At 38.4% G+C, this 24098-nt stretch overlaps 1 protein-coding gene across 2 annotated transcripts in view; it reads right to left on the minus strand.

The window, feature by feature from the left end:
- Positions 1-4733: 4733 nt before the first annotated feature.
- Positions 4734-24098, minus strand: part of ACER3 (alkaline ceramidase 3) — a 54927-nt gene continuing 35562 nt past the window's right edge. The window contains exons 5-11 of one of the 2 annotated variants that reach the window (XM_010576610.1): positions 23349-23430; positions 22157-22192; positions 14056-14114; positions 10650-10751; positions 7766-7870; positions 6040-6085; positions 4734-5820 (exon numbers count right to left, since the gene is read on the minus strand). In XM_010576610.1, the coding sequence (XP_010574912.1) occupies positions 5767-5820; positions 6040-6085; positions 7766-7870; positions 10650-10751; positions 14056-14114; positions 22157-22192; positions 23349-23430 (484 nt within the window). In that variant the 3' untranslated portion in view covers positions 4734-5766. The remainder of the gene's footprint in view (positions 5821-6039; positions 6086-7765; positions 7871-10649; positions 10752-14055; positions 14115-22156; positions 22193-23348; positions 23431-24098) is intronic. The other variant, XM_010576611.1, reaches the window with a different exon arrangement.

Consider the following 24098-nt stretch of genomic DNA (forward strand, 5'->3'; position numbering starts at 1 on the left):
TGGCCAAGGCTTTAATTTAGAAAACATTTTGGTACATGATTTGCTATGAGCATGTGTGAAAGCCCACTCTATTCGACATTGGCTTTGGAGAAACATATATATGTTCCAGAGCTTTGGGGAAAGAAGGATGAATCTGAGATTGTGCTTACAGCTATTCCTGTGGACAAATAATCAAAAGACCCTTTATCTTTGCATTTTTAAAATCTCAACAATCTGCTCTAAACATTAGGCAGATTCAACTTGTGTGAAATATGTGCAAAAAAAAATTTGCAGGCACTGGTTTAGGGTCTTACATTAGCTGGATTCTGAACTTGGTTCTTCTTAAATGTGCAATTACATGCTTAATCAAATCTAAACACTTTCAACAAGTCAAAAGGGAAAGTTCTGAAGTAAAGAGGTTCAGGCATCAACCCTGCCCCAAAATTGTACATATGAATCCCCATATCCCCAGTCCTGTTTGGAGCATCTGGCTGGGAGCTCCAGTAATGGGGCTCTGCATAAAGTGCTTGCTTGCCTGCTGCGCCCTCACACTGCCTGTCCCTGAACTACACACACTAAAATAAACAGCTGTGGGGATAAATCCCTCAAGGAGCTTTCAAAATCTGAAAAGATGCAACAGCATCAGGGACATGGGGTAGTCAGGCTCGAATTTGAGCCAAGCAGAGGCAGCCACGCACTGGATAACTACGTTTCTGGAAAACAACTAAAAAGAGTTCTGTGACTCCTGCAGTAGGAGTATTTTTAACAAAAAACAAACTGTCTTCCCACCTACCAAGGACCCTGTCTTATGGACCCCAGGAGAAAACACAGCCTCAGCTCTCAGAAAAGACTTGCGACAAAGAGATCAGGCACTTGGCAGCCATAGGCAGTCACAAGCAAGAAACTGAACAAAGAAACCCAAAACCAGTCTTAATAGTTATACAGTGTATTCTCTGTAGTTACATTACAGACTCTCAAACAAAGCTGGCAGAGGATGTTCCAGATGGGTAAGAAATGTGTTCATTCATGTACAAAACAATCCATGTCACGTTCCATCCTCATAAACAAACAGCTGAATAATCTACAATGAACCGAATGTAACAGAGGGTACATCACTTCTATGGTGAAGAGTGAAGAGTCAGCATGGAAAGTTAAATGTATAAATAGCAAAACATTCAAACTTGTTACGTAAGTATCTAAAGTGCAGTTATCAGGAAGGTGGTTGACCTAATACTACGGGATTCTGTGCTTAATCTTTTGTTACTCTCTTTTCATGTAAGATTTCTTAATCTCCTTCTGGCTTTTGCTTCTCATGGGTAATAAAGACTTCATCATTTATCCCTCTTCATACTAAAGTCTCACAGTTAAACAGTACTTTGCAGTTAAAGCCTCCCACCGCCTACTTAAAGTGCAGATGGGGTTTCTTTAAAGTCAATCAACTGTTTTACCTGAAAATGTTATTTTAAATTATGGGGCACACGTTCCACCAAAGTTAAAGTGTGTTCCTGGATTCTGAGGTCTACTGAAGAAAACAGCAGTGCTGCTTCGTTAGAGCTCATCTTCCACTGAGAAGTGTTATATTGAATTGTTTCACCACCTGCTATCAAATGCTAAAAATATATCCAGAGAGAAACAGGTTTAAAAAAAAAAAAAAAAAAAAAGAATGGTATTACCAAAATTCTTGAATGCAGACTAAAAAACGTGGTAGTGACTGAGAGAAACACTTGTGATACTGGGAGGATTTTCTGTTGCTAAGAGTTTCACATGGAGGGGTTAGCTGAAAAACTCATTCAGCTGTTCGAAACCAGCTGTTGGAAGCAAATGCACTATAGCCAAAAGAATCAACTGCATTTCAAATCATACAATTTCCCTTCAGCCAAACAAGACAGCACAATATTAGATTAAAAGAGAATTAAAACTAATTATAAAACAGTATTTTCCATCACATCTCTTCCAAAACCACGTAAAACAAGTTACACTGTTTGCATCTTAGCTTTAAATATAACTTAACTGCCAAAAAGGTTTCACTTCACCTGTCTGAATTAAAGTCCTCCTACTCGTATCTCTTTCTAAAGCAGCCGGACTTCTGCATGCAGATGAACAGCAGACTGAGCACAACCTGAAAGTGTCAGACACTGAACAAGTCAGGATGTTTACGGAGAGTGAACAGTCAGCCGCAGATCAATACAATACTGTTGCCAACCTCAGGGGCTGCATGGTCTAAGTCAGGCTGCTCTAACGTCTGCACATTCAGGCAGATATAATTAAGGGCACAGGTATTGTACAATACATGACAGAGGTAGATCGGCAAGTGATAAGACTGCATATTCCAATTCTGACTATGGGGTAGTCTTCTAAACACTCGCACGTAGCACATCGTCCTTGTGCTAAAGAAAAAGCATTAAAATGAAGTCCGGAGATGACTAATACTGCTAGCTAACAGCACTGCCTTCAAAACACAGGTGAGTTTCATCCTGATGGCAGATTTCTGTTTATCATGTCTTATCTCCAGTTCTGGATAACGCATGTCTTGAGCTGTATCCAGAGAATCTAGATTCCCAGCGTAAGGTATGGTGTTGATCTGTATTGGGAGAGTAATTCTGAGGTTTTTCTTTTAATTCCAAGAAGAATTTTTCAGCTCACTGTCTGCAGAACTGCGTGCTGTGGATCTGTGCCAAGCCGATGGTCGTAAGGTGGCAGATTTCCTGGTTCTTCACGGATATTAAAGAATAAGAGTTCATAGCTATCAAGTCTGTCCAATACGTCCTGTAGGATTCATATTAAACAACACCTACTACTTCCCTAATTCCCTTTAAAGTAGCTGCTGTCTGAATCCTACTCAAAAAATAGGATCAAAGACGACCCACCTTATAAGATGTAGTGCAAGAAAAGTTTAGGATATGCTGCTCTAATGTTTGTAGAAAAAGATCAGCATGTCATACAAGTGATATAAATAAAAAACAATTTAACAGACATTTAACACATTACAGGAGTAAGGATGTATGTCTTTCCAGGCACTAGAAAAAGCAGTCTGAATTTCAGTGACATGCAGTTAAAACTGGCTTGCCATTTTCAATATCACTCACAAGATCAGTAAGGCAGTGAAACCAAAGCACCCATAATTTTAGATTATTTATGCTCAGAAGGATACACAAGTAAATTACATTCTTCAGGGTCTAACATAACCTGAAAGAAAGGCTACTGGAAGGGTGGTAGAATGTTTTTGGTCATTTGGAATGAAGGAATAAGACAATTTTTTTAAAGATGAAAACATCAGTGACAAATGGTATGTGAATGAAAAGCTAAAATTAAAACAAGAGCTTTTCCAACCTTTTCTTAAAATCCTCACAATTTAATTCAACAAGATCTGAAAAAACCCATACACTTCCTAGTTGAAAACGTGTAGGAGGATCAACAAATGTCTTCAAAATATACCACTGTAGAGATGTCTTATCAATAAGAAAGTGGCTTTTCAGCACACTCTGGTTCCTGCAATTACAGGGAAACCAAACAGAGCCCCCAGATCCTCCAGTAACAAAACTAAGGCCACTAAAATAAAAGTTTTGTTCATTTTCTTAAAAATAATACCATACCTAGCAGATATCACAAGTGACTGTTGACATGTCTTGTTGCTGCGCTGCTCCTATTATGGGACTCTTTCCCTAACTTATGAAAACATGTAAACATACTAAATAAGAAAATCAGATACAGTGTGCAGAAGGATGTTTAAAAGAGCCTGGAGGTGAATAGGCAGGCACTTATTTTTAAGCTACATTTTTAAAACAGTTCTCAAATCTCTTCACAAAAAATATGCCTTCTGGATAATTGAAGACATTTGATCCAAGACAGCATTTTCCTACCTCTGTGATAGTTATTCCAACCTCTTTCAGTCTGAAGGTCACTCATATCCCAACACAGATACTGAGCTTGTCTATGGAACTGGAGTCTACTGACAACAAATTTGTTCTAAATTTACCATTCAGGAGTCTTTATAGTGTTTTACAGGTTGAAATGCACTACTATCAGGACATGCTTAAACCTCACTGAAGTCAGAAAAGGTTAAGTATCTTTTTCTAGCCAAAAGTTTGGGTCTATTTGATCCCAAGAGTCCAGGGTCAGTCACATAACAAAAGCTATGATTTTATTTGGAGATTTGCCAATTTGTAGGAGTGCTACTGATGGACAGATTTCATGGAAGATGCAGCTAAGCTGCAAACAGGAAAAAAGACATTAAAGGGAGGAGACCATTTTAGTCAGCGCTGATTGTACAACAGCCAGGACTTTGTGATCTGGGAGACAGCTTTATAGCTATGTTACTGTGCTTTGCTGCTGTGGGCACATTTTAAATCGATACAGAATGGGATTTCCAATCAGTCTGAGCTTTTCCCTTTTTTCCTTCACGGCAAGAAGGATAAATCCCTCAGAGCATCAAAAGCAGACAAAAATTGCATAGCATGGCAGCTAGGAGGCCCAGAGACAGGCTCCATTAGTTGCCCCAAGATCTGAAGAGTCAAAACCACAGCCTCCAATATGAGGTATATTTTGAAAAACTGTCTTAGTTCAAAGTTTTCTTTATGCTCACTTACTAACTTTCATCAGCTGGGTAGATAAAAATTGCAGAAACCAGAGGGTTTGTCTCCCCTGTTAATCCCCAAAGTTTGGTTTTAAAAAGGTGGTCAACTTTCCACAGACTAACCATGTGATGGACAGATTAAGAGCAAACAATCAAAGTGCTACCCATTATATTTTGGGGTATCCTCAACATCAATCTTGTTCTTTACTCTTTCTTCAGTATTTCTGAATAATAAGATGCTTCTGAAAGTCAGACCAATATTTAAGACTTGTAAAATAAGGGAAAGAGATGAATTCAAAGCTGAACTAGCACACATCTAAGGTGTTTGTCAATCTATAGTGTGAATGGGACATGGGGAGTAAAAAGTATGGATAGAAAAGGGAGACATGTAAATAATAATTATAAAAAATAAAAAAAGTGTTTCTTGTGTTTATACAGTCACCCTGCAGTCTCTTGATAGATCACTGGTCAAACAAATTAGGAATTCAGTTTCCACACACAAACCAGAACCCCTATAATGCTTCACCATCTTAAGTGTCTTCCGCCGGTCACACCCTGGAACATCCTCCACGATGTACCTCAGTTGGACTAAGAGAAAATGGAAGCTTGGTACAAAATCAACTAAATGGCACAGGTATCCCAACCGTTTCACTTAAAATATAAATTGCAAAGGAGGCTGTGGAAAAGCAAGATAGAATAAAGCCCTAAATCAATCTTTACATACTTCATTAATTGTATAAAAGTGCAAGATTAAAGTAGTTCAGGTTAAGCATTCAGTTCACTTCAGGCCACACAAATGCTTAGCTTGGCCATCAATGGCCTGTTTTTGTCATTCAGTTACTAACATTAGTTTAAATGACAGAAAGAACAACAACTGAATGAAAAACGTATGCAATCCACTTCAAAAATGGTTAGTTTTCTGTGACCAGCACGAAATATTAGCTCAGTATCATCAGCTATACAATATATACATAAAAATATTGTGTCTTAATCTTTGTTTTAACAACTTAGAATAAAGCTGTACTAAACATTATTTCCCTAGCGTGCCAGCTCTTTGCTCTGTTCTGGCTGGCTGACCTAGTAACACAGAGAAGTCCTTTTATAGCAATGGTACTTGAATTGATCCATAATTTTGACACTTCAGCCATAGTAACTGTTGAATCACTTTATTCAGCCAGGCTAGGTGATCGCATGTGACTGCCTAGGTCTCACAGTCAAAGCTTCTTGGGCGGCTCCACAAGAAGAACAGGCCATATTCCAAAAACAAACTGTTAAAAGAAAAATAGGAAAAGGGGAAAGATTTCCTGGAACTTTATGTCTCTTGGTTAACACCGTTAACCATCATTTCAACTGCACTTCTTGGGATGTAAGTAGAAATCAAAGACAGTACCCTAACAGGCATAATCAGTGAGCCCCACTGCAAGTTCAAAGCACAAGATATCAGAATGCTGCAGCCCATTAATGGACACAAAATATTGCTCGCTTACCTTCACCTTTGGCCTGTGTTTCAGGAAAAGTGTCCTTGTGTATAAACTGAGGAAAAGGAGAAAAGCATGCTTAAAATTTCATGTGTAAGACAGCATATAAAATAATAATGATGTACTAATACCAGTTATATTTTCCAACTAGAAAAGAATTGTTTCTCTGATTGCAGAGCTACCCATTCTGCCTAGATTTACACAAAGTAGGAGACATTAGCCTACGGTAAATCCCTCTGTGCTAGACTATGATTAGCAAACTAATCTACCTTATCACCTTTGTGGGGAGAAAGAAAGAAACCCAGAGAAGTAAATTCTCTCTCCACTGTGGAAAAGACCAAACAGAGACTAGAGCCTGTCATTTTGGAAGGATGAAATTAAATCAGTGTACCACAAAATATAGCAGATGTTAAGGGGGATGGGGGGGCAGGGGAAAGCATCATAGCTTGATTCTGTAGCTCATATAGACCCTCTCTCTTCAGCAGATGTTTTCCTGTGTATGACCTCACTTTTTTAAGCAGACATAGGTGATGCCGCTATGTGGCTGAGGAAATACTAGGGAAACTACTGCAGGGAAAGCATGGACTTCATTGGGGTAGGACAGAGAAATCGGGCACCTGCACGTTCCCCAAGGGCTAGAGGACACAAACCCAAATTATTTTTTCTGTGCAGCATGCTGGAAAAAACTTGCCTATGCTTTCCAAACTCTCTGCATCAGCTTGCTTTCTGTAAGGAATTTTCATCAAAAGAGTATCTCAAGCTGTTTAGGGCAGCAGACAACCTGTCAGCCAAAATGGAGCAGCTGTTTTCCACATACCATGACATATTTTATATATACACATACATATACAAGTACATATATACATGTGTATATGTACATATCTACGTACATGTAGATATAAAAAAAAGCTCTCAGAATAGCTACTGGAAATGTACTTATTTTTCCTTGCATTTTCCTTTTACTAGCTATTTTAACATCTGACGAAAAAGGAGAATCTATGTTAGATGTAGAAAAACTGATACGTAATCAAGTTTTCTCAACTACATAGAAAGTATCTGTAAAACAGACATTCTCTTATGGTTAAGTGGTAAAACATTATTTCATTACGTAACGAACAAACTACAGAAATTCTTCAGAGTCTAGCTTAAATTCTATTTTTGCTCCTGGCTCCACTAGATGGTGGTATAGAGCAAAAAACAGAGACAAAAATCTGCTGGCTGCAGACTTGCTAACTTAGGCTCTCATTTAAGTCTCCTTCTAAAACTAATATCCTGCCCTTCTGGGAGCAGCACTGCTCCAACTTCAGCCGTCACCCTTCTGCTCTATAGCATGATGCCTGCTAGTTTTCAGGAGCGACAGTGCCTATCAAAAAGATTAGTTACACTTCTACAATTAAACATGTTTTAAGTACTTCAAGATTGCTGCTCAAGAACAGAAAGGTATTAATAGCTTACATTTTGAAATTAATATACTGTCAAATAGTTTTGCAGTTTAACTGCTACAGGGTTCCCATTTCTGAATTGCAATTTCATGAAGAACCATGACTATTTAAACAATACAAATTAATTTTACATAGTTTTTAGACCAGTTGCAAAGAGGAAAGAAAAACTCCCACCAGTTTAGTAAGAAGTAATTTTCCTGCTTTTCTGGACAATACAACACCTTCAAGTAAATCTGAACCTGGGAAAACTCCTAAGTGCTTTATGAGCATCCAGTTTAGAAAACATTTCCTACCTTAGCAGGATATGAAGGTAAGAGCCCAGGCCTGTGAGAATATGCCACCATGCATGAAACTGTGTTACAGCTCCCACAACAGGAGGCATCTTCTCTCGTAGTGCTCTGTAAGAAAGAAACATCATGCACTGTTTAGGGTTTTTTTCAAGCTAAGTTATCTCAAATTGTAGTGCTTGACTGTTGGATCACACATTACTGTTTCCGTATCTCAGGCATGTGCTTCACGAGTAAGGCTTCACATAGTCAGGCTTTCAGCAGGTGAGGAACAGCAGTTACACCTTATACTGCCAGTACAGAAAGATATTAGCAAACTGGCTTTCTTACACATTTGAAGAAAGCACACACTTCTTCATACAATCAGTGATCAGTGACTTCTGGACTCAAATTTCAGGGAATTATATTTATGGCACCCCACAGTCCCAAATGAGTTCTATCATTCTCCTCCCCAAAACCCTGTGAACTACTGTCCACAGGATGAAATGCTGAGTTTAAGATCTGAGAGAGGAGATGGGATCCATCAGACATCACCACTTCACATCTGGCAATCACACCACCTACTCTCCAGCTCCACAGAGGCTTAGCTTGCCTTTCTCTGTTGAACTCTAAAAAACGGGCAAAATGGGTGTTTAGTAAGGAAGCAATGAAAGTAGAGGGTCTGAAGTACTCCGCCAACATGCTTTGTATTTTGCACAGTTATGGAGTGTGAGCTTCTTGGGAAGAGGCTAAGGGATGGACATAGAGAAAGGGAAGGAACTACCCTGCCCTGATTTCTCCTGCTCACTAGGCTTCTGCAGATAACGCCTATTTTGGTTGATGGTGGAGCAAATGTTTGCATCTGCCTGTCTCCTTTTTTGACTTTCATTTCACATTCAGTCAAAACAAAAAATGGAAAACAATGATCACAGGTGTTAAGGAAGAAAAATCTGCAGCTTCTATAATTCTTTCTTACTGCTTGATATTACAGTGTTCAGTCCTCCTGACTAAATGCTAATCCCTGAGCTACCTCTTAGTTTCCAGAGCTGCTCAGTCACAAATATGAACACAGAGCTTTGATTTAGTCAGCCCAGAAATGACATAGGGGAACACAAAGACTGTCACACTGGCACAGCCTCTGAGCCTTTGGATGGCAGGAAATCTCAAAGCTCAAATTCAAAAGTGCATGGATCCAACCAGGGAAGCTGAGTGCTATAGAGTATTTTTTTTTTATTTGGGGGGGGGGGGGGGTTGGTGGTTGTTTTTTGTTTTGTTTTGTTTTTAAATAAGTTCCAGATTTAATGAATATGGAAAACCAAAAACTGAACCAAAATACAATTTTGAACATTAAAACCAAAAAGAGCAGGTAGGTGGATGATTCACAAGTTAGATCATTAAAGAATAAAAAATTACAAGGAGCTGGAATATATTTTCCCCAAAGGTTCCATACCACCTGGACAAATTCAAGGCTCTGCAGACATCCGATTAAAGCTAGTAAACAAGCGTATTTATTTTTTTCCAGCACCATAACCAAACAAGTATTACAGGAGGTATGCTAACTTTTTTTTCCCTTTACAAAATGAGGATGGAAAAAAGTGCTTCAGCAGCTGGTGTAATCTTTGAGTCTAGGAACAAGTTCAAAAGCCCCACGGACCTGCAGCAGCTCATCAGGCTTGGAGAATTGGGGGTTATGATCTCACCAGTGATGTGATGCAGCTGCAAAAATCAACCCTGATGCCAATATTTGCAAAGTCACTGTATACCCACCCACTTGTGTTGGCAAATAACTTTTCTATCCCATCTGTATGAAGCATTTCTAGGGATGAGGCACCATGTATTATATTCAGTACACCTATATTTTTAAAAAAAAGTTTCAAGAAAACTCTGTTGGTGTTAACTTTCAATTGACCTAGCCTAGTGCAGGGACTACAGAGCCAAAAGGGACAGATGGAAAACACTAAACATCTTCACAGCACACTACGATCTGACCCTGACAAAGCAACCTTCTAGGACAATTGTGTACACCACAGATTCAGCAGCATAACAGCATATCAGATAGTCAAGAATGGATTTTCTGGATGCTGGCATCAACCTTTCCATCTTCTCCAGCTTGTAGTGGAACACAAGCATCATAACTAAGCAAAAGAAAGGTGCCACAATGCAGTTGCCCAGTTCCAGAGGAACACATGTTAAGAGAACAACCTGTTGGACTGGTGTTCTTTCTTGCACGGACAGGATATCTAGCCATACAACGAGATGGTGGGCTCCTACAAGCTTTGTCTGGAGGCCTCTTTTACCCCATTTGGCAATACACTAAGCAGAGAGGAAGTCTTTCCTGGCCTTCTCTATGAGTGCTAAGCTAGAAGACTTTAGGCTAATGATGACAGCCAAGCACAGTGTATTGACTCACAGTTACTGTTCCTTCCGAGATGCTCAAACAGCTGTTGTTTATTGTGACAGATATATTGAAAGAGATATTTCTTTAACCTGCAGAACTACTGGTTTTGATATTTTCCTGGGAAATGGCAAGAGCAGAAGCAAAAAAAAAAAAAAAAAAGCAGGATAAAACACTCATTCAGATGAAATCAAGTGTGAATAGTAGGCTTTAGCAAGCCACAGATCCTCAAAATTACTTCAGTGACATTACTTTCTCTCAATTTAAGTTGAAGCTAAAGAGAAATAGCAATTATTTAAAAAAATAAATCTATTCATGGATTAAAAAAAAAAATGTTAAAAAAACCTGTTGAGTGCTGAATCTAGTCATGAGCAAACTGGGTAAAACCCTCGTGAATATTTTGTAGGCAGCATACCATGCATACCATGAGATGGACTTGAATATACACTGCATTAAAAACAAAGCTTTATGCTAGAAGACTATTAAGAGCTATCCAGACAAATTGAAAGAACTCACCTCAATTTATCACAGAAAATATTGTCCACATTCCAGAGAAAAAATCCCATTAAAAATACAGTTAAAGATGTATAGCCTAGACCCCTAAGCCATGGGTATACCCTAGAGAGAGAGGAATAATGCAAGTTTAGTTCAAGATGCTTTAAAGGCAGCTTGTAACATACATACTATTACATACAAATAAACAGGGTTTTATTTTTCTTCTCCCAAAGGGAAAAATACCAACTTCAAATCTCATCTATTTAAGTACTATATTTTACCTCCTCCCCTCTCCTGAATTCTCATTCTCTGAGACTGATCTTTTAAATGTTTTACTTCTATATTTCTAATTGTTCCCCTAAATACTGCTCTCTCCTAACGCAAGTAAGTGGGAAAACTGAAGTTGGCTAAAAGGTACTGATTCTTCAGTCCCATGTATAATCTTCCAGTTAAAAAATAGCCATGCTACAAATTAGGACTCTCCCAAAAGAAGAGGCTCTTTTCCAACACATGATATCCCTATACTAGGGGACTTGTTTAAACAAGGTCTTTCAAAATGACTGTAGTCTTTTGTGAACATAGACCACCATGACCAACAACTAACCAAATGAATAGTTTTAGAAAACAGTAATTTCATGTTGTATTTTATTGTTGAGTGCTATTGGGGATGGAAAAATGGCAATTTCATTTTGGGAGAGAAAAAAATCTTCTTTAGGATACGGGAAACACACTGAAGAATCAGATGCAAGAAACTGCATCATTAATAAATTTACCATCACTATCTGCATTCAGGTTAGACCATGGAATTGTAAACTTCCTACACGAAGTTGGTAGCATTTGCTGCTTTCCCACTAATAAGACAAGTTCAAAAGCAAACCCATTTCCAAACCTAAAAGGCTGCCATGAAATACCGTTCAAGTTATTTTTAAACATTATGAATGCACAGTTTAGATTCTAGGTTAAACACATTCCTGAGCTACTTTTTCTCCACTGTGTTATACACAGTACACATTTCAGAGCTGTGAGCACTGGCAACCAAAATGCGCAAAACACAACAAGTCGAGCTTCTTCCACAAGGCAAGCTAACCAGATACAAGTTGTACATGTTCACAAGTGCACTGCCAAAATAAACTAGCAAAATTATTATTTGTTTAGTCTAATAAATGCATGGAGCACCATGTGGTACACAGCAAAGACTACACTATAATATTCCCAACTCAGTGCTGTAGAGACATAAGCAAGCCCAGGACATGAAAGAGCACTAAATGGTATGTTATACATGCTGGTAATTTGGTAATTATAGCTAGAATTGTTCAGGGAATAAATGGTGGTGTTTTGTGAAGGAATGAGAGAGAGGCTGGCATCACTTATTAACGGGGAACATGCTTTGTGTACAGAGAACAACATTTGCCAAGTTGTAATCTTGGGAAGGAAGCAGACCCAAGAAAGAGATGAAATGTGTAGGGGAAACAGGCAGGAACCGCAACAGACGATGAGGATAGGAGGCAGCAGCAGCTTGGAAAGAATAACATGCTGTTCTTTGCGATTTTTACTCTAAGCTCAGAGCGACTTCAAGCCCCACACTAAGAAATATGGGTGATAGGAAGCTAATATGTATTAAGGAAGTAAGAAACAAAATAAGCAGAAATTGGGGTCAATATGTAAGTTGAAGCAGGCTTGGACAAGTGCTAGCACTATCAATGGAAAGGTAGGAATATGTTTTAGCAATGCAGAGGAAGTAAATCTGAAAGCGTACTTGGGGATGACTTTTAGAGAAAAGAAAGGGTACCTTCAGGTTGGCACAGCTTCTCTAGCAGAACTAATTTAAAATTATTAGTAGTTTAGTTAAAATTTAAAAGAAGTTTAAACCTACTTCTCTTCCCGTCCTAACTTTCTAACCAGTTTGCATAATACAACCAAAGGGTGAAGCAAGTCTTTGTAGGGCCATGTTGCAATGAAGTGATCTAGCTAATTAAGAAAATACACTCCAAACTCCTGAAATTGAAGCAAAAAAGTAGGTGGAACTTCAGAGACAGACTTTGCTGGAGGAAAACAATGCATGATACCCTGAGAGGGAGGATGGCAGTGTTACTGATAGTGACAGAAGACAATGAAATGCTTCAGAAATAATGAGAATGCACAAGCGTGTGGAATTTGCAGAACTGCAAAGACAGCAGGCCTAAGGGTTTGTCTACACAGACAGAAAGACATTCAATCTAAGTGACTAGAACTGTGCTAAATCCTTGTATAAGAACAAAATTAAAATGACCTGAACTTGATTCAACTTAGTTTTCCTTGGAAGTGAATGAAGGTAATATCACTTAAGATCTCTAGCTCAGGATTAAAATTTCCATGTTCATGGGTTTGGAAAGTGCCTTTAAACTGATGCTTGTTTCTAAAGCCACAAGCAACACGCTATCAGTTTTAAGTTCTTCTTGCTTAATAAAAGTCTATGAACATTTACACTTGGTCTGTGGGGATTTCTTGGGGAAAAGTCAAACCAAATTAACTGAAACTGCAACTGGAAGGTGATTCAATGAATCTACTTTAAATTCACACCTTTTGTTAAATTCTTCCTTGTGTTCCTGAACAGATGTGTGTGTAACTCAAAACAAAGATTAACAAAAAACACATTTAGAATGAAGACAGTAGACAGAAATCAGTAACTTTCAGGGGCAATCCCCAAACAACACACATAGGGGAGAGCCAGGAAGGGGCAACCACCTGAGTCCCTGAGACCTAAAGGTATGTGTTTACTCCAACACTGATTCAATTCCTTTTTCTTCACTTCTACCCAGCAACTCTGTGCTCTGATGATTCTAATGCTTCTCAATGTCTCTTAACATTTCTAATACCCTTTTGTTTGTTATAAATAGTTTGTATTTCAATTTCCATAACGTATCCCTAACCTTATCCAGTCAAAACTGTACAGAAAACTATCATTTAACCTTTTGTGTCATTATCTTTTACATTTGAATTTTAGATACTTGAGCAGGGAAAAGGAAAGGAAAATATTAACCGATGGTTCAGCTCTGCAGTCTTACTCTAACCCTTCTCAAAGTATCATCCTTAGAGTTTGGACACTGGCAATAGATTTCACATGTTACCCAGCAATATGAAGAACAGAGACTCCACTCCCCTTGAAGTCCCAGGCTAACAGCTGAAGCCTCTAGCAGAACGCCTGGCAGTGAACACTGATCGTAAGTGTAGAGATATCAGTTTTGTTTAATGTTATCCCCGTCAAAAAAATGCAAGGAGATGAGCCATTCCTTTTCAAACAAGCAGAGCATATAAGCTAGCATTATGTACCTTGTTAAAGAAATTTTGCCATTGCCAATTTCTCATGTTAAATGTTAATTTCTCATGTTAAAAAAAAGATGAAATTGCTAAGTTATATTTTATAAAGCTGAACTGAACAGTTACTTACCATAATACTATATAAACAGATCGTAGAACTATAATGGAAACTAGTGTTCCATACATGATCTGGAAATAAAAACAGAGATAAAATCAGCTGAATTCAAGAGACTTTATAAAACACTACAGAAGTAAAAAATTTTTGAAGCCTCGGTTGATTTTTATTCCTTAGTCTCAGGAAAATAGTATCCCCTTTAACTTCCTCTCCAGAAAGCCTTCCATAAAAGTTTCAAATAAAAGTATGATTATAAACCATGCCCTTTATGCGAGTACAGGAAAAGCCAGTTGTGTAAAATCAGTTTCACTTTTTTGAATTAGAAAGCAAACACTAGATGGCACTCAGTAAGCATCCTGAAATCAAAACGGTAACTAACTCCTATCATCTCTTCTGTATTTGTGCATTTTAGCCCAGGATTGCATAAGCATCAGCTAAAACCATTTTTGAAAGCTATGCTTCCTTCACTGATATTTGATTAATATTTTTTCCTGAAAGCAAACACCTGAATAGACTATGCACTATGCCCACACTGGGCACCAATATGGAAGAAACTTTCCAGGAAGCATTTAAAACCAACTATTACAGATTGCTGGGATTCAATCTAATTATACAGTGGGAAGGCTGCACGCTCTGAAAAGATCCATGAGCAAAATCTGGCTCACTGTAGGCTTGATGAATTTGAATGTAATCGCCTGACTTATATAAAAGTCAAAGTAATCATTTATTTTCTGCCTCGTGATCTTTAAATCACTCTCCCTTTTTTTATTCACAAGCTTAGGATCCACATAACACCATCTCCAAGAGGTACAGACTAAAGAGAAGAAATGTGGTCAGTCATGCCTGAAAAGTGATGCAGAAGCCACTGCAGCAGGGCGGACTTTCAGACACAGGTTTCAGACATTAAATTACTCTCCATGCTTTTTATTCTGAACATCGTTTTCCTCCTGCCAAAAGGCAGTTTGTTCCAAGCAGTTGTGCCTTGCTCTTTGCCTCTCTCCAGTGGCCCACAAGCCTCTCACTATTTTTCACTTCCTTGTTCACTGACTTCCCTTTCTCATTTTGCTTTTAGTTAACGCCTATCTAACTGCCTTGTTTTACATGAAACGGACAAATGATAAACCTTTGCTGCCTATTTGTAAACCTCACAGAGGTGTGTTTACAAACCAGTGTCCTTACCATGTTCTACTGACCTCCTCATACCTTTCCTTCTTTTAGACTACATTGTCTTCAAGGCAAGGACTACCTCTTACTCTGCTGTAACTGGGACATTCAGCTATTGCTGTCCTGCAAGCATATGCATGAGTCTAGTCGTCAGACATAAAACAGATTGCTGTAGTAACACAAAGTGAAACCTACCCTTCAAAAGTCCATAAAGCCAAAGTTTCAAACTCCTTTTAGCTTTAAGGATGAGGTTAGTAGCACACACTGTATTATCAGTGCATATATACAGAACAAGACAGACAACAGGGCCCTTATGTTTGACAACAGGTAAAAGTAAGCTCCAATATTGACTATGCAAAGTCATTCAGCACAGCAGCTCTTTATTTGCATTCAGAGTGAGATCAAATAACTTCAGTAACTGAACTACTACTACTGTGTGTTCTGCTCTGTAGAGCTAAACAAAGCAAAACTATTTGAAAGGCTAATTGGTTCTGGCTTGTACTTTATACAAAGCTGTTAAGCTAATTCCAGTCCCCTTGCTGGGCTACAGCACATAAATTGGGGAAAAAAAACCCAAACAACAAAACCTGCTAGACACAGCCTGAGTATCAAGTGTTTATCAGTCCCAAGCTAAAGGTAGAAAGGGCACTGCTCAGGTGTGCCAGGTGCTGAATGCTAGTACAATTAATCATCACTGACGTTTTGCCTAAAAAGACCCCACCAGATAACAGAGTAAATTTAAAAGTTAAACGCCATTTTACTTCATCAGTCTCATTTAAAACAGCCTGTTGCATTTTCCTAATCAAATCCAGTAATTTATTCTAAGAGAGGGATGGCACAGAGGAATAAACTCCTAGAAAGGCTCCTCTGGAACCCAAATCAGTTTGATGCCCTTTCCTTGCTTATCTCCTTCCTCCTATAATTTCCATTGCTAAAATGCTCTTCTGCAAGAGAGACACAGGAAAAACCTACCCATTAGGGGTGCGACCACCTTCCTGCTTTTATCCGATTTGCTCTTGGGTTCTTTGTACAAGGAGTTAGTGTCAGAGTATGCCTAGAGAAACATGTCTTATAGGCAGCCCAAAGACCAGGTAAAACACAGGCTAAAAATGCTGATTTTTGCAGCAGCTGCTAAAAGCATGGAAGAGCAAAAGCTTTCTTTGTAGAGCCTCTGGCTTGATATCTCCTAGTGAGTTGCTTAATGGCTTGCAGAAGAGGACAGTCTTAATGGAGGGAGGAAGGAAAAAATAAAAAGAACCTTGCAGTGACTGAAGAAAAATATGCCCACAGTTGACACTTCAATTTCTTGCCTTTTCCGCTCCCCCACACAAACAGGTTGTCAGCAGTAAAACACATTCGTGTTTAAAAGCCTGTGAAAGACTGGCACAACAAACTGTTCTGCTCTGCATGCTCCAATCCTCCTCTTCACACCGAAGGCAAGCATCGAGGAGGTGTTGCTGTGATATGCAGAGACTGTAGCTGCACGTCTCGCTACAGCTGTTTCTTGCTAGAGGCCTATAAACTGAGCCACACAACTTAGTTCATACTTCAGGGAGCAGTGCTTACTTTTACTTCTTTACCACCCACAGATTTACTATTTTCATCATGCCAAAAATTTGTTAGGTATTATCCGTCCACCCAAAGAAGGGTAAAGCATTGGAAAAAAAAAAAAAAATCTACCTTATTCAAGTTGACTCAAATTTTTCAATTCCTTTAACTCCCTCTGTTGTTGTTCTTTAACTAACACATCACTTAAGTGACAGATGAAAATCCAAGCAAGTTGTGTGCTATTTTGCCTCACAGCCTTTAAATTGTAAGCCAGAGAACACCCTTGCACTACAATTGAAAAGGAAACAGCAAAATCTCATCATCTTTTGTTATCACTAGACAGTTCCCTCTTTGCTCTTTAAGATGCAAATAAAGCTGCATGTATTTCAGCTTTGAAGCCTGCATCTTTGCAATGGGGAAAACCCCAAAGTCTTACCAATACACAGTGGATTACCTGATAAGAAGGCTAAATATGAAGAACATCCTTCTAATTCACAAAGGGGAAGTGAGCATTTCAGGGCTCAGTGTTTGACAGCATTTTTGATGTGGAGGCAGTTACGCAAATCATATAGATTCACTTCTTACGCAATTTGGAGGCAAGGCTGGTACTCCACACCGCGGGGAGCATACAAACCTGGTTCTTCATCTACCCTTCTAGTACAGAAAGCAGCAACAGCCTATTATTTCCACGTCCCTGTTTCCTCTGCTCCTGGCCTTCTGCCCATCCTTGGTTAATAAAGTCAATTTACCAGCCTCAAATACTAGTGTACAAATTGGGAACTGCACTGAGAGCTTTTGGATTCTTGGCAACCACTGCTTATCTATTAATATACCAACCAGCTATCAAAAGATAGCTAGCCTAAGTACTTGAAGTTGGAAACTGTATTTGCAATTTACAACAAAGAAAACACTTTTACATGTTCTTGGATTTCTGGAAAAGAAATCCGAGCAGAGAGAAAAAGGAAGGACGGTCCCCACAATAACACTGAAACACTTAGTAACTCAGCATAGTTATGGCTGTTTAGTACCACATGCTGCCTTGACAGCTCCCAAATGAACTAATTCAGATTCACTTGGTTTGGTCCTGTTTAGGTGCACGTATGTGATGGCAAAGCAACACACAAGTCACTGCTGCTCCATGGCACAGAGCAGCAATCCAGAGCTTCTTGGACACTGCAGCAGGAAACTGAGCTTCCCCTTCAATAACTTGTAGAGCTGGTCCTTTGGAGAGTCTGAACATCCTTCCGCATTCCCTAAGCTACTGTGCAGGTCGAAGTACTAGCCAGAACGAAAGCTGTGCTCTCTTTCTGGAAGACATTCCCAAACAAGCTGTGTAACAGAGTGAAATTTCACTCAAATTAGTTTTATACGTCAGCAAGACAATGCCCAAGTAGGAAAAGCTCTGTGGTGAAGGCATGCCCTCAAAAGGTCATTTTTAACAGACTGCTTGGCAACCTGAACATGTAGAAAGTAAGAACACATTCCACTAAAAGGCACAATATATTAAGCCACAAGCCTACAACTAACGGTTGCCTTAGCAGCAGGAGGGGCTCTGGAGAGCTGTAGGACATCGAGTCCTACACATAGATTCCTCAAAATGGGGAAGTCCTGCAAATTTGAACAGGTTGTGCCCTCACATAACATATTCTTCATGCAGTTTCAGGCTCCCGTATGTACTTCCACATACACATTTCATCATGATATCACTTCCTTCTTTGCGTTTGTATATTTAAAACACCTATGGAGAACAATTTTATTAATTTTTTCAGGGAGGCAGATGAAATATCTTTTTCTCCCACACTCACTCTCTCCCTCTTACCCAAAGTCACCTAAATTGGTAAATCCAATATTTGTATCTTACTTCTATCACTGTTGCAGAAAATTCATTGGTCATATTATTATGCTGTGAACAGCGAACACATCCAGGAACTCACTCCCTCCCTCCTTTGGTAATATGTGTGCAGTTTAGAACAAGAATAGTTGGTATTTGCCTATTGATGCATGCTCTTCCATTTTGAATCATTTGTCATCCTAGACCTCAAGGTGTCCCAGTGTTCTCTTCATCTCCTCCTCTGTGCTCAATGATGCCTCTGAACTTTGTTTCATCACAGATATCATCAGTACACAACTCTGTTTTTCCTGCTACAGGTCGTTAAATAAAAACAGTCCCACTACTGATCTCAAGAAAGTCCAGACAGAGTGCCTTTCATCATCTCCTTTAGTCATCTTCCACTAGTCACTCACTCCCTTACCCTATTTGCAATTCTCATCCTGATCTACTTCTCCAGCTTGCTTAGTTTCTCACGGGACACCATAACAAAATTTGAATGTCTACACAAAAGATATTTTTTAAATCACATTTCCTAATGTAGAAGAAAGAGCTATTTAACCTAATTTTCTGTTTACCTTTTAATTATTTGTTTGCTCAAAATTTGCTTCAAACTCTTGCAGCAGATGACTATGCAAATAAAACAGGGTTTTAGATCTATTTCATTATTCACATAACTTGGCCCACTAGCTGAATGAGGTTTTTGATGGCTACAAGTGTATAGCCAGCATATTGTATGTAGCAAATAAACAAATCAGGATGGAAAACAATGCTTTGTATGTGACAGCTTTCTAGGCCACATCATATTAGAAAGAAGACTACTTGTAAGACTTGAGCCCAAGAGTTTTAACTGCCAGGGTAATTTCTTCTGCTTCCAGGGCTGTCTTATATTTTTGTATCTATGGATCAGTCCACACCAGCCGTCAGTCTTCCCCCACCTCTCTCCTTGTATAAGCAGAAATATACATGCAGTAAACAGTGATGAGCAACTAATCGGATTTAAAACTAATTCTTAGGAAACTTTTAACCTGTTGAGCTCCCCAGTCAAATTCACATGAGTCTAAATTTGTGTGCCAGATGGGAAAGAGGAGAGAGGCATAGCTGTTTTCTTTGACAACAATGTGGCTTAAAAACAACTAGGAAACTGGGATGTAGGGTTTTTAGCCCCATGGACATTAGGTAATACTAGTGTGTTAGCCTGAGAGATTTTGACATAAACAAGACAATAGATGCTTGTAAAGGCCACTGCTGTCTTTCATATAATTGATGAAGCAGCAAAAAAATACCAGATCAGCTGTCAGGCAGGGAAGTGGTTTTTTTCCTTCTTATCATGTGTAGCCTCCAACTGACCAAAACTTGCATCTCATCCCTCCTATGGTTAAAGCACTAAGACCCTTAAGGATCTGCAATATGGGGATGGAGAAAAAGGAGTTGGTCTCTGTTGCCACTGTGCCATGAATAACAATCTGAAATCCCCTTCATGCCCTGCTGGCAGTAAGCAATTTATGAGCCTAAGTTGGGAAGAAAAGTAGAAAGTAATTCACTGAAAAATGAGGCTTGGATCCTGACTACTAAATATAATAGGATCCTTCTCCATTCTTATTGCTCTCCTTTCAGGGAAAAAAACCCACACTGCAACAATGAACAATATAAAGCTGTCCATGTAGTTATTCCCCTTCTTGCAAGGCTGACAAATGATGATGATAATCACAGATGAATACCTAGAGGAATCAAACGCTGTTTTATGTCCTGACGCTGCTTTCCAATACAGTTAGGGACTAAGATTGTGATTTAAACTATGCTTGCATGAGCGTGTTTAACTTTACTTCAAGTCTACGTGACCCATTCAGTTGGAAAATACTTACTGAAATTATATTGAGATTTTTTTTTTTTGTGCACTGTAAAGTAAAGGACATGTGTTAAGAAAGTAACCTTGCTTAGCTGTGCAGAGAAATGTTTCCTCTGGATTTACAACATATTTGGCAAAGATTGTGAAAAAATGAGTGCAGTACTTGAACATTTGGAATTTGGCCATAACTGTATGTTCTCCATAAAAATAAATTTGGAAAGAGTTATTGTAAAAAGTCCAGCACTTTTATGGGCCTAAATCTTTTCTACATTGATTCCTCATGTATAAATTATAACAAGGAATTCATATTCTGAACCTAAGAGAAACCAGATGCAAAAAATTAAAGGTCTGGGGCAACAGTTTAAAGTTTCCCTGTTTCCCTCTTTCCCGACAAGTCATAATATCTATTGTCTTAGTATCTATCTTAGTATCTTAGTCATAATATGTATCATCTTAGGGACAATACCTATGCCAATGCATCAAACCGAAATATAGTGAAACTGTGATGTATTTATTGCAATAAATGTAGGTTGAGTAGATAATTCATTAAAGAAATAGAAGTCCAACATGAGCATTAAATTCTGCCACTGTCGTTAACAAAATTACTTTAAGTCACTTCATTCAAAACCAGTTATATCCAGCTCAGTAAAAGCATCAGAAATTGCTGCTTTCACCCCAGCCAGTATCTTCCTGACAGAAATGTAAGTAGGGGAAAAAAAAAAAGAATTTAATTAACATTATCAAACAACACCACACCCCCCTCAAGTTTCTCTTTTTATCTATAGGTGGAGTAACAAATCATGTTTCTAGGAGAGATTATTTGGAGCAGCTGGGAATTTATTTTATTCATCAGTGCTTCGCTAATCCACCAACAGGAATCACGTATCATTTTTACAACTGCTGATGCAGCAGGCACATTTTGACAAGCGATGGCACTACCAATTTCAGAAATAAAGGCTTTAAAGCTTTGTCCTGCAAAGAGCTCCACTGCTTTTGCTTGGCAATTTTTCAGCTGTTACCCCTAATCAAAAAAAAATCAGAAATGAGGGAACAGAACTCATAGGATACATAAACAAGCATGATTTCTAACCTCCTGTAAAGAGGCAAGTGATACAAGTCTTACTCCCACAGGCAGTGGATGCATATTAATACTCTTGGGCTGCTACAAAATGAACCTGTACCAAATACGCCATTAAACCAGTAGGACCATAACAACCAGTCTGCTACATAACCCTAGAAGACATTCTGTGTTTAAATTCAGCTTGAATTTACACAAAGTAAAACTGCGTAGTTAAAAAAAACCCCAACAAACGAATATGTTAAAGGGAGAGAAGAACATGGTGCTAAGTCACCCAAGCCACGTTAACCAAGCTAGTTTCACAGCAGCTGCTAATGGAAAGAAGCAGACCAGGACTCATTAAGCTCTCCCTCTCACATACACTTTAGCCCATAGTGAGGGTCACCTCATTACACTTGCCACTGATGAAAACCATGTGAAATATTAGGTCAAATGCTAAAACAAAACATGCATTAAACCATTCTAGTTTTTCAGGTCACCACATAAGAGGATGGCAACATGACAGGCAACAATACCGCTTGAAGAAAAAGCAAAAGGCAAATTGTGCTTGCCTTCCATCTTCCTTACAGCTATAAAATCCTGTAAAACATTCCTCTAAAACAGCATAGTTGAAAAGCAAGATTAGCTACTCCAAAAGAGCAAGATTTACCTGATGGAATACAGGCTCTTTCAAATTTAGGTAAACCTGGAAAGATTAAAAAGAAGAGAAATAATTTGCAACAGAGAACGATCATAACATTATTCATCTAAATATTGCCAAGACTTGTTCTGTTAGAGTCAAGACACAAGTGCCTATCCATGCACCATTAAAGTTGATTAAACATTTGAAGTTTCCTCTGGCAAAACCTGGGGTTTTAACTGTGGAATTATTTTAAATTAAGAAGCACAAATAGAGACATTAACATCTAAAATCGCCTCATTTAATAGAGTTGCAACACACACAAAAACAATTAAGATGCAGAAATTACCAGACACATTCTTGATATGCATTCAAGAAGAAAATGTACTCTACTTTGATTTGCTATTATTAATGTTTTTGACAATGCTTTAACATTTCAATTCATCTTACAAAAAACTAGTAGTTCTTCCTACTGTTAATGCAGTTCATTTAATTTCTGCTTTTGAAGACAGAAGGGCAGTAGACCTTCGGTGTAACATGCCACAAGTGTAAAAATTTTTAGGAAGCACAGAAGAGAACAGGCAAGCATTTGAAGGCAGAACATGACCTATAATAGTTCTTTTTTTCTTTTTTTTTTTTTTTTTAAGAAATGGTTGTCAATAAAAATAATGAAGGAGATTCCATCTGTGGTTGACAGCCAGCACAAAACTAATTTTATTCATAAAGGGAGCACACTGGACTGAGAAAGGGAATCAAGTTAGCCATGACACAGTTAAAGTTCTTCTAATTTTTTTTAACAGCTAAGTTCCTTTCTTATTCTGGCTGTATTTTAAAACACCAGTCAATATCCTGGACTGTCTATCACAGTTCACTTTTTGCAGTCTGTTGAACTATTCTCATTTCTGTAGATGAATTAAAGTGAGGGAAGTTGAGGAATGCCACTTGTCCAAGGTCTCATAACAAGTCAACGGTGACTGTTATTCTCACATTCCTATTCTAGCAACTGGATTACCACTTTTCTTCTTCATTTGTTCTATACGGTGGTTTAGATAGAAAGGTTTCAGGTTTCTCTGCCCATCCCATAATTTTCCCAACAAAAGAATAATTTGTCCATCTTGGCTGGAAGCAAAAGAGATTCAGTACTGCCTGTGTAATGTTCCTTCACTGGCAGGAAAACTGTCAACCTACAGGTGAAAATGCTGTATTAGAAAAAGTTACTTACTATGCTGACTACGAAGCTGTATGTTATTAACAAGAAAAGCAGTGGATAATTGACTGTGTTCTTGTACTTGAAACATTCATACCTGGAACAGAACATAAAGGAGAGCGATAACATTCATCACTTACCATATAAAGGACGCATTTTTCAAGGTATATTATCACAGAATTTGTGAGAAAATTTATCTGAGTCTTAGGCCCTTCAAGAAATTGTAGCTCCTCCAATAAAGATGTGTTATTTTAATATAAAAATTCACACTTTTACCAATAAATGTTTTTTAAAAAAATTTAGTGCAAAAAAACCCAGTAAGCTCACGCATATACAAAAAATAACCAGTCAGTGGAAAGCATTTGGGAAGCAGAAGTGTTTTCAGAAGGTGCTTAAGGGGTGATAATAGATGGCAAATCAGAAATGAGTTTAAAATGCAATACAGCTGCCAAAAAACATTACATCTGTGAGCTAAAGGCAGTGTAGGAAAGGCACTGCCTTACAAACAGTGAACTCTAGAGATCTGTTAAAATGCAGATTATTTATGGCTTTACTACAGTCACAGTGCAGTAAATTTGCTAAATTGGGTACTGGTAGAAGTGGAAAATAAAAAAAGCTAATTGCTCCCAGTATGTACAACAACTAATTAAAATTAGCTTCACAATCTCTACACTACACTTCAGTCACAGTTGTGATGGAATTACGCACACATATCTCAGTCCATATCTCCATCAGAAAAAAGGTCTAAAAAAAAAACCAACAAAA

This window comes from Haliaeetus leucocephalus, unplaced genomic scaffold (assembly GCF_000737465.1).
Source record: "Haliaeetus leucocephalus isolate CR32 unplaced genomic scaffold, Haliaeetus_leucocephalus-4.0 Scaffold536, whole genome shotgun sequence".
Taxonomy (NCBI): domain Eukaryota; kingdom Metazoa; phylum Chordata; class Aves; order Accipitriformes; family Accipitridae; genus Haliaeetus; species Haliaeetus leucocephalus.